Source organism: Bubalus bubalis, chromosome 16, assembly GCF_019923935.1.
Source record: "Bubalus bubalis isolate 160015118507 breed Murrah chromosome 16, NDDB_SH_1, whole genome shotgun sequence".
In the NCBI taxonomy this organism is placed as follows: domain Eukaryota; kingdom Metazoa; phylum Chordata; class Mammalia; order Artiodactyla; family Bovidae; genus Bubalus; species Bubalus bubalis.
Genome location: NC_059172.1, coordinates 30938148 through 30952093, shown reverse-complemented (window position 1 = coordinate 30952093; position 13946 = coordinate 30938148). Strand labels below are relative to the sequence as shown.

At 42.3% G+C, this 13946-nt stretch overlaps 1 protein-coding gene across 3 annotated transcripts in view; it reads left to right on the top strand.

Moving 5' to 3' along the window:
- The first annotated feature begins 3830 nt into the window (after positions 1-3830).
- POLD3 (DNA polymerase delta 3, accessory subunit) overlaps positions 3831-13946 on the top strand; it is a 44980-nt gene continuing 34864 nt past the window's right edge. Inside the window, exons 1-2 of one of the 3 annotated variants that reach the window (XM_006073298.4) lie at positions 3831-4203; positions 5694-5749. In XM_006073298.4, coding sequence (XP_006073360.1) covers positions 4144-4203; positions 5694-5749 — 116 coding nt within the window. In that variant the 5' untranslated portion in view covers positions 3831-4143. Of the gene's footprint in view, positions 4204-4224; positions 4387-5693; positions 5750-13946 lie in introns of those variants that run through there. The other 2 variants (XM_006073297.4, XM_025266427.3) reach the window with 2 other exon arrangements.

The following is a 13946-nucleotide window of genomic DNA, read 5'->3' as shown; positions in this document are numbered from 1 at the left end:
AAATATATGTTCATGTGAAGACCTGTATGCAAATTTTTTAGCAGGAGTTTTAGCACCACAACTGGAAGTAATTCAAATGTCCATCAACTGGTGAATACATAAACAAAATATGGTACGTCCACTGGATACTACCGAGCACAAAAAGTAAAGAACTACTAATATTTAGCTCAAACACATTGTGCGACATGAAAGCAGCTATATTAGTTTGCTAGGGCTGCCATAAAAAAGTTCCAGACTGGGAGGCTTAAACAATAGAAATTTATTTGTTCACAGTTCTGGAGGCTAGAAGTCCAAGATCACGGTGTTCTCAGGGTTGACCTCTGAGGGCTCTCTTCTTGGCTTATAGATGGTCATCTTCTTCTTGGGTCTTCATGTGGTCTTCTATCTGCAGTGGTTTGCCTGTCTTAGTTTCCTCTTCTAATATGGACACCAGGGATTAGGACCCACCCTAATGACTTCATTTTAACTTAATTATCTCTTTAAAGACCCTGTTGACAGTTATAATGTGAGCTACTGAAGGCTAGGACTTCAACATATGAATTTATGGGGGGGGACACACCTCAGTCCGTAATAGAAACCCTACCCAGAAAACTACATATTTATGGTTCCATTTATAAGAAATTTCTAGAAGAGACAAAATTATAGAGATAGAAAGCAGACCCTTTGTTGCCTGATATTGGGGGTGAGAATAGGGACTGTTTGTGTAAGCAGGGAATGAGGGCACAAGAGCACTTCTGGTGGGCAATGGAAGTGTTCTAAAATTGGATTGTGGTTTTTTAAGCTGGGAACAACATCATCAGTTCTGTGTTTTAGAAATGTCATCCTGAAACTGGTGTTAAAGAGGGACCCAGATTGGGGTTGGGGGAAGATTGGAACAGAGACCAGGCTAGAGAAGATGTGGATGAGCATGCATTTCCTTTATATGATGAAAAACAACTTAAAAACAGAAGACTGATAATAAGGAAGGTCTGAAATGGAACAGGTCCAGGGAGATCAGAAGGATGACGGAGGCATTTCCTCATGGGATAGGGAACAGGGAGATGAGGAGAATCAGTTTGGGGAGAGTCTACCATCTGATTTTGTCTCTTACTCTATGGAGTCTCGGAAGAAATACTGAAAGGTAAGATGCTTCAAATTAGTCAACTCAAAGTATATGGAGTGTTTACTAGATAAAATCCTGTCTATAAAGATTGTACATGTAGGAATGCATGGCGCCTCCCTTTGGGGTCTCCAGCAGCAGTGTTCTTTGCAAGTCTCAAGGCTGTTTAGGATCTGGGCTTGGTCCTGACTTTTGTCCATAAAAGGGCACCCCTTGTCCCCTATTTCTGATCACTGGGACTTTGAAGGCAGCTGAATCTCCCCAGTTAACTTATCAATAATGCTCCCCCTGATAACAGACTATGTAACCATTTCAGAGGTGGATGGAAAGACAAAACCTTCCACAAACAATGTTCTGAAAATCAACAAAAGGGATTATAGAGCAGAACAATGTTTAATTCAATTCCATTCATCTACTCATTCTGCCATTTAGTTATCAGTCAACAAATATTTGTAAAGGGCCTATGGTCTGCCAGCAATGGCCATGCTGGATGCTGGGAATCCAGGGGGAAAAGGCCTTTGGAAAAAATTTCCATCAATGGGAATTGAGGATGTGTCACATGCTCTCCTCCTGCAGATTCAGGCCTGCGGTTTCTGAGGCAATCCTGACTGAGGATCTTCTACATAGAAAAGACTCCAGAAGGCCTATCCTACTTCCTTCCCAGACAAACACCCACCACCACCTCCCACCCCTGTTACTTAGGCAGGCTTGTTGTGAAAGTCATGAGCCTCACCCCACTCTCCTCTCTGTTTCACGGAGTTAATTAGCCAGAGTTGTATCTACGCTCTATCTTCAGTTCCTTTTCTCTTTCTTCCTCACTTCTTGAATCACTGAAATCTGGCTTTTGTGCCTCTTTCACTCCTCTGCCCAAAGTCACCAGAGAGTGTGTTAGTCACTCAGTTGTGTCCAGTTCTTTGCGACCCCATAGACTATAGCCCTCCAGGCTCCTCTGTCCATGGAATTTCCCAGATAAGAATACTGGAGTGAGTTGTCATTTCCTTCTCCAGGGGATCTTCCCAACGCAGGGATTGAACCTGGGTCTCTCTCACTGTAGGCAGATTCTTTACAGTCTGAGCCACCAGCAAAGCCAATGTCACTAGTCTAAGTGTGTGTGTTAGTCGCTCAGTTGTGTCTGACTCTTTGTGACCCCATGGACTGCCCAGCAGGCTCCTCTGTCCACAGAATTCTCCAGGCAAGAGTACTAGAGTGGGTAGCCATTCCATTCTCCAGGGGATCTTCCTGACCCAGGGATCAAACCCAGGTCTCCCACATTGAAGGTGGATTCTTTACCATCTGAGCCACCAGGGAAGCCCGCCAATCCCAAGTACAAATACTAACTGTTGATTTCATTGTGTGCAGGCGTGGCACAAGGGTTATGTATATATTATCTGGTTTATAGCTCTGGCCAAATAAAATTCTTTAATTTTCTCATATGCACTTTCTCTCAAGTCTTCATATCCCACAGTCAAAGACATCGCTATTAACATATAGATTTAGGTTCCAAGTCTAGGCAATTTTTATTACCGTCTTTATTACCATCTTTCTCATTCTCCACTCATCTAACTCATTAGTGGGTTTTCCTGACTCAAAAACAAAAGGAAACCAAGTTAGTGGGTTCTCAATTATTGTATAAATGATACTATTTTAGGCTGCTATCATCCCTCACTCAAAAATCTCCAAGAAAATGTAAGCCACATTTGGACAGGCTCCCTGTGTTATTGATCACAGCTGTATCTGCAGAACAATGTCAGGCCCCTACTAGGCTTTTGCTAACTATATCCTGAATGAATGCATGTTGCAACAAACATTTGAAGTGGGTTGCTATTACTATCAGAGAAGGCAATGGCACCACCCCACTCCAGTACTTTTGCCTGGAAAATCCCATGGACGGAGGAGCCTGGAAGGCTGCAGTCCATGGGGTCGCTAAGAGTCAGACACGACTGAGCGACTTCACTTTCACTTTTCACTTCCATGCATTGGAGAAGGAAATGGCAACCCACTCCAGCGTTCTTGCCTGGAGAATCCCAGGGAAGGAGGAGCCTGGTGGGCTGCCGTCTATGGGGTCGCACAGAGTCGGACACGACTGAAGCGACTTAACAGCAACAACTATTACTATATCCATCTTACAGATGGGGAACAGGCTTACAGTGGTTAAGCAATTTACCTAAGTTTACACAACAAATATCAAAACCAGGATTCAAATCCAGGGTCCAACTCTAGTGCCAGCTCCATTATTCACTGTGCTGCCGTACTGAAATACACAGCTTATACGGAAGGATTTTTTTTAAGCTGATGTTAGGAGAAATTTTATTTGAAATCCCCCAATTCTTGAGAATAGAGTTCACGCGCACCTTCACGCAAACCTTGTGGGCACTGCATAGTTTGGCTTCTTCCTTCGTCTCATCTCTCCTCGTGTCCTTTTCTCCCAACATTTCAACTATAATGAAAACTATTCTCTTCCCAGCAAACACCCCTCTCTCATTCATTCTGGAAAACTTTCCCTAATTTCTCAATTCTGAGAGATTATAACATGCAGTACTTTATCCCAGCTGGCAGGACTTTACTAAAATATTTATTTGTCTTTATTGTTCACTGCTGTGTCTTAGTGCCTAGGAAGTGGCTGGAAATAGGCTAGGTACCTAATTAATATTCATTGACTAAATGTGTGACAGGGCAAGGATTATTTTATCAGTTTACGGGTGGAAAGACCGCGACTCCTAGAGAGGTGAGGTCCCTTGCGGTGCATCAGCCACGAACTGGCAGAGCCTGGATTCGACACTAGGGTTCTACAGTCAGCAGTTCTAGACCACGCCTGCGCTCCTCGTTCCTCACTTCCGTCAGCTCCTGTTAGCTCCACCTACTTCAGCCTACTCCGTCTCCGAGACTAGTTTGACCCTCGAGCGGCCGCCGTAGCGCGTCGCCTTCGTTGCCGTGGGAAACGACCCGGGACCTGGGAGGGGAAAAAAGACGTTTCCCGCCGGCGGGAGCTGCGGTTGTGGCGGCTAGGGGAGCTCAGCTGCGGCGGAGCACAACGCCGCGGCACCATGGCGGACCAGTTTTATCTGGAAAATATAGACGAGTTCGTCACGGACCAGAACAAGATCGTGAGGCGCTAGGACTGGGGAATGCGGGCGTGCGACTGGGGTTTTGGGCCCAGAGAGGGCGGCGGGGACCTTGATCCTTCTGCTTGTTCCCGCATGGGGCTGGTCCAGTGGAGACAATCCCCACTCCTGGTGCCCCACGCAGGGCGAGGACTCCTGCCCCACCGGCAGATCCAGGTTCCTCGGGTGGGCGTGCTCGGCTCTGCGCAGACCAAGGGCCGCGGAGGTCGGGCGGGGAGGGAGGAGCTTTAATTGATGTTTCTAAGGCGTCTCTACACATTTCTGGCAAGGTGGTTGGCGTTTGAAGTCTCAAGTTTACAGTTGAGGAAATTGTGTTTTGACCGGGTTAAGTAACAAGTTGTTTAATCTGACCGTCAGTTGGTTTCGTTTTCCTCGAAGTTTGTTATTGGTTCAGGCTTGACCTGCCTCACAGGGTTGAAGTAAAGATCAAGTGAGACGATGGATGTGAGAGCGTTTCGCACATCGTGATGATTGAGTGCCTACTGTGAGCTTTGGATGTACATTATTGCGTTTACTTTTTACAGTGACCCATAGAGGTCGGCGAAAGTAGCCTTAGAAAAGGTAGTTGAAGCAGAGGGGCCAAATAACTTGTGGTTAGTAAGGGATAACCCTCCTGCAGAAGACCTAGGTTTGATCCTTGGGTTGGGAAGATCTGGGAGAAGGGAATGGCAACCCACTCCAGTATTTTTGCCTGGAGAATTCCATGGACAGAGGAGCCTGCTGGGCTGCAGTCCATGGGGCCACAAAGAATAGGACACGACTGAGAGACTAACACAGACTCACAAGGGATAATCAATTTTCCAGTCTATGTCTGTTCTGCTCGTGCTTTCCTCTACATCACACTGCCTTTGCCCAACCTGTGCTAAGTCTTCTAATTACTGGAAACTCAGCGTTTAGAATTGGAAGACTTTGAGGGGAGGGTGACAGGTTACAAGGAAGTGGCAAATGACAGTTCAAGGAAGGATGGAAGGAAGAGCAAAGCTTGATGCCAGTAATTCCCAGTCTAACCTCTGATAGAGTGTTCATCCACTTCACTCATTCATTCCCTGACCCCTGCACCACCTGTGCCCTTTAATATTTATGTGGCTGCAACTTTCTTCAGAAGTTTGAGTTGTACACTCTAAAGTAACAAGTTTCTGAGTGAGTTTGAGGATAGTTTTTGGTGGTGGCCCCATAAAAAGACAGAAATGTGAAAAGAAGGACCAGGGTGAAACAGGGAGTGTGAGGAAATTGAGAGCTTTTTCTGTGTATATTCAACCTTTTTAGATTCTTGCATTAATCTGTGATACAGACTTCTTTGTAAAATAAATGTCTGAGTCCTACCTGCCCAGATGGATGGTTCTTGGCAAAACTAGGGTGGCATTTAATGTAATTTATAAGACATAATCGCCTTAGAATCCTTAGGAGCCCTTTGGGCTGACCTACACTCGGCAGTCATCTAATAAAATTTTTTTAAAAATTCCTTCTTGCAGGTGACATACAAATGGCTGAGCTATACACTAGGAGTTCATGTTAATCAGGCCAAACAGTAAGTACAATTTATTACTAACTGTAATCAGATTGGAACTTTTTGTTTTGTTTTGTTTGTTTTGTTTGTTGTTAGCTTTACAGAGAGTCTCTTGATTAGAACTCCGCTCCCCACCCCCACTTCCCCCACCCAGGGAAATGGGAAAGCATAGTTTTCTATTGCCTTTTACTGTTTTTGTTTATTAGTTAAGAGATGGGTGGACTTGCATACAAATGTGTGGTGATATGTTTATTGTATTTATTTGTAGCCTTGCCTTCTGGTTAAATCACTTTGTTATTTCAAAAAATTTATTAAATGGGCTAGCCAGTTCTGTTTAGATCTCAGATTTCTATGGCTGTTATGTAAAACATCTTTGCATTTTCACATGTGCTTCTTAGGCCTGTCTCTGGGTGTTATTGAAATACTTCCATAATGAGGTCAACAGGTGTTTGACACAGGCTATGTAACAGTGTAAGACAGGGGAGAACACTTAAGAGAAACTAAAAAGGGAGGGTTTAGGATGACACAGAGAGTATCACTCTTCTTAAATTTTGCCCTATCACCTTCCTTGCTGAAACTTGTAGTCTAGCTTGGAACCAAAATGGAAAAGGCAGGCTTTTGGATTAACTTCAAAGTTTCTTCACCTGCAAATGTCCAGTGGGTAGGAATTGGTGAATAGACTGAGAGCCCATATATTGAGTTAAATACTCCTTTCATTTGCTTTATTTCTGATGGTGGTCTGATTTTTCCCTATTCCTTGAATCATAGGAACATTCTGTGAGTCTTAGAAAAATCTTTGATCTCTAAAATGGGTTGATTTGGCTTGTTGTTTGACAGATTTAGGAGTTTATTTTATGATAGATCACAGTTTTTTTTATTCTTAATGACAGAAGCAAGGAGAAAAATCTCACATTGATAGTAAAAGTTACAACTAGGAATTCAGTCTTTATGTGTAATGGCAAGCCCCAGCCTCGTGTCCCTGTCTCGTGTGCATACATGTGTCCACCGCTCTCAGGTGCTTGCACTTAGGCCACGGCAGAACACCCGCTTCAGGGGGCTCCTGGGCCAGCTCTCCTGCCTGTGAAACTGAGGTAAAACTAGCTGAGAGTTTTCAGCGGAGAGGAGGGTCTACCTTACCTAAGGTATAGGTAGAAACTTGATTTCTAGACCCGTGCCCCACTCCCCCACTCCAGTCCCAGCAGGTATTTGAGGTCCACGTCCCTCCTCAGCTCCTCAGCACAACAGTTAAGTATTTACAGAGCTTCTAGGAGTTTTACTTAGTTATTTTTGGCTGCGTTGGGTCCTCATTGCTGGCGCGTGGGCTTTCTCAAGTGGGAGCTACTCTCTGGTTGCAGTGCACAGGCTTCTCACCGCTGTGGCTTCTCGTTGTGGAGCCAGGGCTCTAGAGCATGAGGGCTTCAGTAGCTGTGACATACAGGCTGAATTGCTCCATAGCATGTGGAGTCTTCCCAAACCAGAGATCAAACCTGTGTCCCCTGCATTGGCAGATGGATTCTTAATCACTAGACCACCAAGGAAGTCCCCTAGTTTTGACTGAGATGTTTATGCCTTCAAGCCTTAAAACTCTTGGCTCAGGTCTAGGTTTATACTGATTTTGACTATTTGAGATTGCTCTTGCTAAGACTAGTCCAGACCCAAACCTAGCATATTAGGTAACTTTAGGACTAGATACCCATAAAAGTAATTGTTTGTTATGGTTATGAATGTTTAAATATGGAATGAGGTAATTATTACTACTAATATATAAGCCTATTGAGATTAAAGGTGCATATTGAGGACTGGAGATGAAATAAAGTTGCCTGGAATTTTACTGTCAGTTCAGTTCAGTCGCTCAGTCGTGTCCGACTCTTTGTGACCCCATGAACTGTGGCACGCCAGGCCTCCCTGTCCATCACCAACTCCCAGAGTTCACCCAAACTCATGTCCATTGAGTCAGTGATGCCATCCAGCCACCTCATCCTCTGTTGTCCCCTTCTCCTCCTGCCCCCACTCCCTCCCAGCATCAGCGTCTTTTCCAATGAGTCAACTCTTCGCATGAGGTGGAATTTTACTGTAGCTACCCTTATTTCCTATAAGTTTTATGGAATTAATACACACGTCTAGCCCTTGCCTGTCTACCAACTTTATCCCATAGTACTTTCTACCTCACTTATATTCTAGCCATATATACCTTTCTGTTCCTTAGATATGCCAAGCCCATTCTCACCCAAGGAAATTTGTACCATTCTCTCTGCCTGGAATGCTCTTCTCACAGCTGTCCTCACTGTACGCGGTTCAGCTCAAATTTCACACATTACTTCGTGTAACAGCTCTTTCCTAATGCTCTGCTCTCTCTGTCTCTCTTAATTTTTTTTCATAGTTATTTTTTAAAAGCTTTCTTTAGATGTATTTCAAATATCGTATGGTTCACCTATTTAGACTGTACAGCTCATTGGTTTTTAATATATTTACAGAGTTGTGCAGTCAGCATTATAGTTAATTTGAGAAGATATTCATCACCCCAGAAAAGAAACTCTGTATCCATTAGCAGTCCTTCATCATTCCTGCCTCCCAACCCCCCAGCATCAGGCAACCGCTAATATACTTTCTCTCTATAGATTTGCCTATACTGGACATTTCATATAAATGGGATCATATAATAAGCAATCCTGTGCATCTAATTCCCTCCAGTTAGCATATCTCCAAGGTTTGTCTATGTTAAAGCATGTGTCAGTATTTCATTCATTTTTGTGGTTGAATAATATTCCATTATATGGTGTAAGTTCTCTAGGGCTGCCATAACAGAGTACTACAAACGGGTGGCTTGAAACAACAGAAATTTATTGTCTCAGTTCTGGAGGCTTAAAGTCCAAAATTAAGGTGTTGGCCAGGCCATGTTCCTTCTGAAACTTGTACAGAAAAATCCTTCCCTGCTTCTTCCTAGCTTCTGGTGGTTTACTTCTGGTGGTTTGCATTCCTTGGTTTGTAGCTGTGTAACCCCAATGTCTGCCTTCATAGTTGCTTGGCATTCTTCCTGTGTGTCTGTCTCTTCACATAGCCATCTTATAAGGATACAGTCGTAGATGAGGAGCCCACCCTACTCCAGTATGACCTGTCTTAACTAATTACATCTGCAAAGGCCCTGTTTCCAAATCTGGTCATACTCTGAGGTACTGGTGGTTAGGACGTCAACATATCTTTTTTGGGGGACACAGATCAACCCATAACATATAGATATACAACATTTTATTTGTCTATTCATCAATGGATGGACATTTGGGTTGTTTCCACATTTGGGGTTTTAATGAATAATGCTACAGTGAACATTTGTGTACAAGTTTTTGTGTAGACATATGTTTTCAGTTCTCTTAGTATACACCTAAGATTGGAATTTCTGGGTCATATGTAACATTTTGAGGAGCTGTTTTTCAGAGTGACTACACTGTTTTACAATCCCACCAACAAAGTATGAGGTTCTACTTTCTCAACATTCTTGTCAACTTTTTCTACCATCTGTCTTTTAATTTTAGCCATCCTAGTGAGTATGAAGTTTTATCATTATGTTTTTGATTTGCATTTCTGTAATGGCTAATGTTTTAGCTAATGGCATGTGTTTTCCTGTGCTCATTGACCATATGTGTGTCTTCTTTGGAGAAATACATGTTCAGATCCTTTGCCCATTTTTTTCCATGGGTTTTTTTTTTTGTCTTTACTATTATTGAATTGTGAGAGTTCTTTATGTATTCAAGTCCGGATTTGTTTATTTATTTGACTGTGCTGGGTCTTAGCTGTAGCGTGAGGGATCCTTTTTGGTTGTGTCATGTGGGGTGTTTTTAGTTGCAGCATGTGATCTTCTAGTTGTGGTATGCAACCTCTTAGTTGCTGCATATGAGATTGAACCCTGGCCTCCTGCATTGGGAGTGCTGAGTCTTAGGCACTGAACCAACAGGGAAGTCCCTCTACGTAATTCTAGAAACATTGTCCTGATCAGATAATGATTTCACCCATTCTGTGGGTTGTCTTTGCACTTTCTTGATGGTGTCCTGTGAAGCAAAGAAGTTCTTATTATTGATAGTGTCTAATTTTTTTTTCTTCTGTTGCTTGTGCTTTTTATGTTGTATCTAAGGCATAGTATAACCCAAGTAAATCATGAAGATTTAATTCTGTGTTTTCTTGTGAGAGTTCTGTAGTCTTACCTCTTAAATCATTAATTATCACTTTAACATTTCTACATATTTTGTTCTTATTATACTTCCTCACAGTAAGAGTACACTGTAGTTTTCAAATTAGATGTTGGTTCAAGGTAACTTATGAATGAAGCCCTAAAATGTGTATAGGCATAGCTTATATTATTGTACTCTTCTTTATTACATTTTGCAGATACTACATTTTCTTCTTTCTTTCTTTACAAATTGAAGGTTTGTGGTAACCCTGAGTTGAGCAAGTCTATGAGTGCCATTTTTCCAGTAGCGTTTGCCTGTTTCTTGTCTCTGTGTCACATTTTGGTAATTCTCATCATGTTTCAAACCCTCCATCAGCGAGAAGATTGTGACTTGCTAAAGGCTCAGAGGATGGCTAGCATTTTTAGCAACAAATTTAAAAAAAAATTACTTGGCCTTATCGGGTCTTAATTTGTGGCATATGGGCTCTTTCATTGTGGCGCTCGGACTCTCCAGTCGTGACGCGCAGGCTTAGTTGCTCTGCAGCATGTAGAATCTTACTTACCCTACCAGGGATCAAACATGTGTCTCTTGCATTGCAAGGCAGATTCTTAACCACTGGATGACCAGGGAAGTCCACAATAAATTATTTTTTAATTAAGGTGTGTACATTGTTTTGTAGACATAATGGTGTTACACCCTTAATAGACTACAGTATAATGTAAACATAGCTATTATATTCACTGGGAAACCAAAAATTTATTTGCTTTGCTTTATTTTGATATTCACTTTATTGCAGTGGTCTGGAAGTGAACCTACAATATCTCTGGGGTATGCCTATAAATAATAACTATTTTTTCAGGCATCATTTTGCATATGGTATAAGGAAAGGGCCCAATTCATGTGGATATCCAGTGTTCCAGCATTTCACAATTCTTATTTCCAGCTGACATTTTCTCGCTTATTGTATGCCCTCCTCCCACTAGAATATAAACTCCATGAAGGCAGGGAACATGTTTATCAGGTTCATCACTGTTCCGGTTACTGTTGCTTTGTAACAAATTACCCCCAGATTTAGCAACTTAAAACAACTATTTTATTATGTTCATAGATTCTTCTGATTTGGAACTTGGGCACGGTGCAATGAGAATGGTTGTCTCTGTTCCATAATGTCTGCTGCCTCAGCTGAGAGGCATCAGTGACTGAAGCCTGATCGTGTGTAGGCATCTTTATTCTCATGTCTGGCAGTTGTTGCTGGCTGTCAGCTGGGACTTCAGCGGGGGCTATTGACCAGTCATTGTGTGTGACCTGTTTATATGGCCTGGGCTTCTTAAGAGCATATTTTCAGGTAGCGAGGCCTTACCCAGCAATTCACGGCTGTAAATACGCAGGTTCCAGTGCAAGGCAGAAGCTGATTGCCTTTTCTTACTGGCCTCAGAAGTCAAGCAGTGTTGTGTCTGCTTCATTCTTTTGGTTACAGTGAATCTCTAGCCTTCCCAGATGCAAGGGAAGAGGATGACTCCACCTGTCTATTGGAGGATGAAGAAGAGCATGCAGGATGGGAGATGTTGTGGCAGCCATCTTTGGAAAATACAGTCTGCCACAATTATTGTATCTTCACACCATGCTCATAATATTGTTGTTCAGTCACTAAGTCATGTCCAACTCTTTGCATCCCCATGGACTGCAGCACACCAGGCTCCTCTGTCCTCCACCGTCTCCTGGCATTTATTTGCTCAGATCGTGTCCGCTGGGTCAGTGATGCTATCTAACCATCTCATCATCTGCCATACCCTTTTCCTTTTGCCTTCCATCTTTCCCACCTCATAATAGGTGCCAGTGAATATTTGTTGAGTGAGTTCTGGGCACTATGGTAGATATTTTCACAAACGTTTATCTCATGTAATCTTTATAGCAATCCAATATAATGGGTGTTATCAATCTCTTTTAACACATGAGAAAACATGAGAGACTTAGAGTGTCCTGGCATCCTTTTCTCTCTTATCTATAGTGAGAGCATTTAAATTATCATTGTTGGCACTGAGGGCAGTGACTGGGCATGGTTGTTACTGTTTGCATGGATTCAATAAAGAAATATTGTTTCAGGTTTTACTACATTTTTAGCATTATTCTAGGCTCTGTTATAAAGCAGCAAACTTGACAGACAAGGTCTTTCCCATCATTGACTTAAGATAATTTCAGGCTATAAAAATGCTGTGAAGGAATTAGATTAGGGAAGATAATATAGACTATACACCTTATATATCTTAGGGAAAATTATGGGTGGAACTGATCAGGAGAGATGAAAGGTGTATAGTTAATCATGTGGGTAGTAAGTACATCTTATAGGAAATCATGTTTATTGTCATTCATATTTAAGAATATTTTAAGTATATTTTGCATGTTTTGTTGCTGAGATTTTGACATAATCAAATTAGATGAACATGTTTTAGAGATTCAAAAGACAAGCAGAAAATTTTAAAGAGGTTGTGCAGTGTTGACCATCTTGTTAATATAACAGATATTATATTATGTAATAAATGTAATAAAACAATTGGTTGATCCAGTGAGACAGACGCACAGAGGACAATGACTGTAATGATGCGAGCAAGACTATGAGTTGTTGATAAAAGACAGTGCATTTCACCAGCAAGCTGAGAGCATCTTGGTATATAGTCCCTGCCTACCATTTCTTCTGCTAGTATGGTCCTAACTAGCATAAATAAACCAAAATGTTCATGACTCTGTGTTCCTCATCTTTCCTAACATAATTGCTGCATGGAAGGAAATACTAAAGAGAACAGGAGATAGAAATCAACAAAAATGCTGATTTTTTTTTTTCCCCTCAGGGTGTTTATAGTCTAGTGGGGATGGCAGATATTAAACAATTAGAATACAGTGTGGTAAGTGCTATAATAACAGATGTGGGCTAGTTCCTGTTAGAACTTAGAAAGCAAGGCTGCCCTGCTTGCTTAGTGGTGTTAGGGAAGGCTTCACATAGGAGATAATAACTGAGCTGCTGTCTTGATGAGGAATTAGGTAGATGAGATCTGAGCAGAAGGCAGAAGGAAGGGCATACAAAAGAGCTAAGAGAACTTCAAAATGTTTCATAAGGCTGAAAATAGTGTGAGTATGGGAGAACCGTGAGAAATACAGAGGCCAGAAGAAGAAAAGTCTTACACGTCACTGATGGACCTGTGGCTCCTTAGGGGATAGGGCGCTATTGAAAACTTTTGAACAAAGAGTAATACTTAAGAATAACCAGCTACCTTTTCAACAGCACTTAATGGCTAATGGGCATCTCAGATTTAACATGCCCCAAAACATTGGAAAGACTGATGTTGAAGCTGAAACTCCCATACTTTGGCCACCTGATGCGAAGAGCTGACTCATTTGAAAAGACCCTGATGCTGGGGAAGATTGAGGGCAGGAGGAGAAGGGGACGACAGAGGATGAGATGGTTGGATGGCATCACCAACTCAATGGACATGGGTTTGGGTAGACTCCGGGAGTTGGTGATGGACAGGGAGGCCTGGCGTGCTGCGGTTCACGTGGTCGCAAAGAGTCAGACATGACTGAGCGACTGAACTGAACTGAATTGAACTGAAAACTTAATTCCTAATTATTTTCCACCCACCTCCACCATCACCTCCTTCTGCTTTTCTCCATCTCAGTGAATGACAACTTCATTCTTTGAGTTGCTTAGTCCAGTCATCCTTGATTTCTGTTTCTCTCATACCTCACAATCAGCCCATCAGCAAATCCTGTTGTTTCTTCCTTTAAGATGTACCCAGAATTCATCCACTAATTATTACCATCCTAGTCTGAGCCACTGTCATCTCTAGCCTGAATTATGCAGTAGCCTTGTAACTGGTCTTCTGCTTCCTTCCTTGCTTCTTAATAGTATATTCTCCACACAGCAGTCAGAAATCCTCCTAAAAAGTGAGATCATGTTATTTGTGCTCTAAACCTTCTAATGACTTCCTTCCTAGTGGGCCACAAAGCCCTACATGTCTCGTGCTTGGCTCTCTTCTTTCCTTCTTCCTTATTCAGCACAC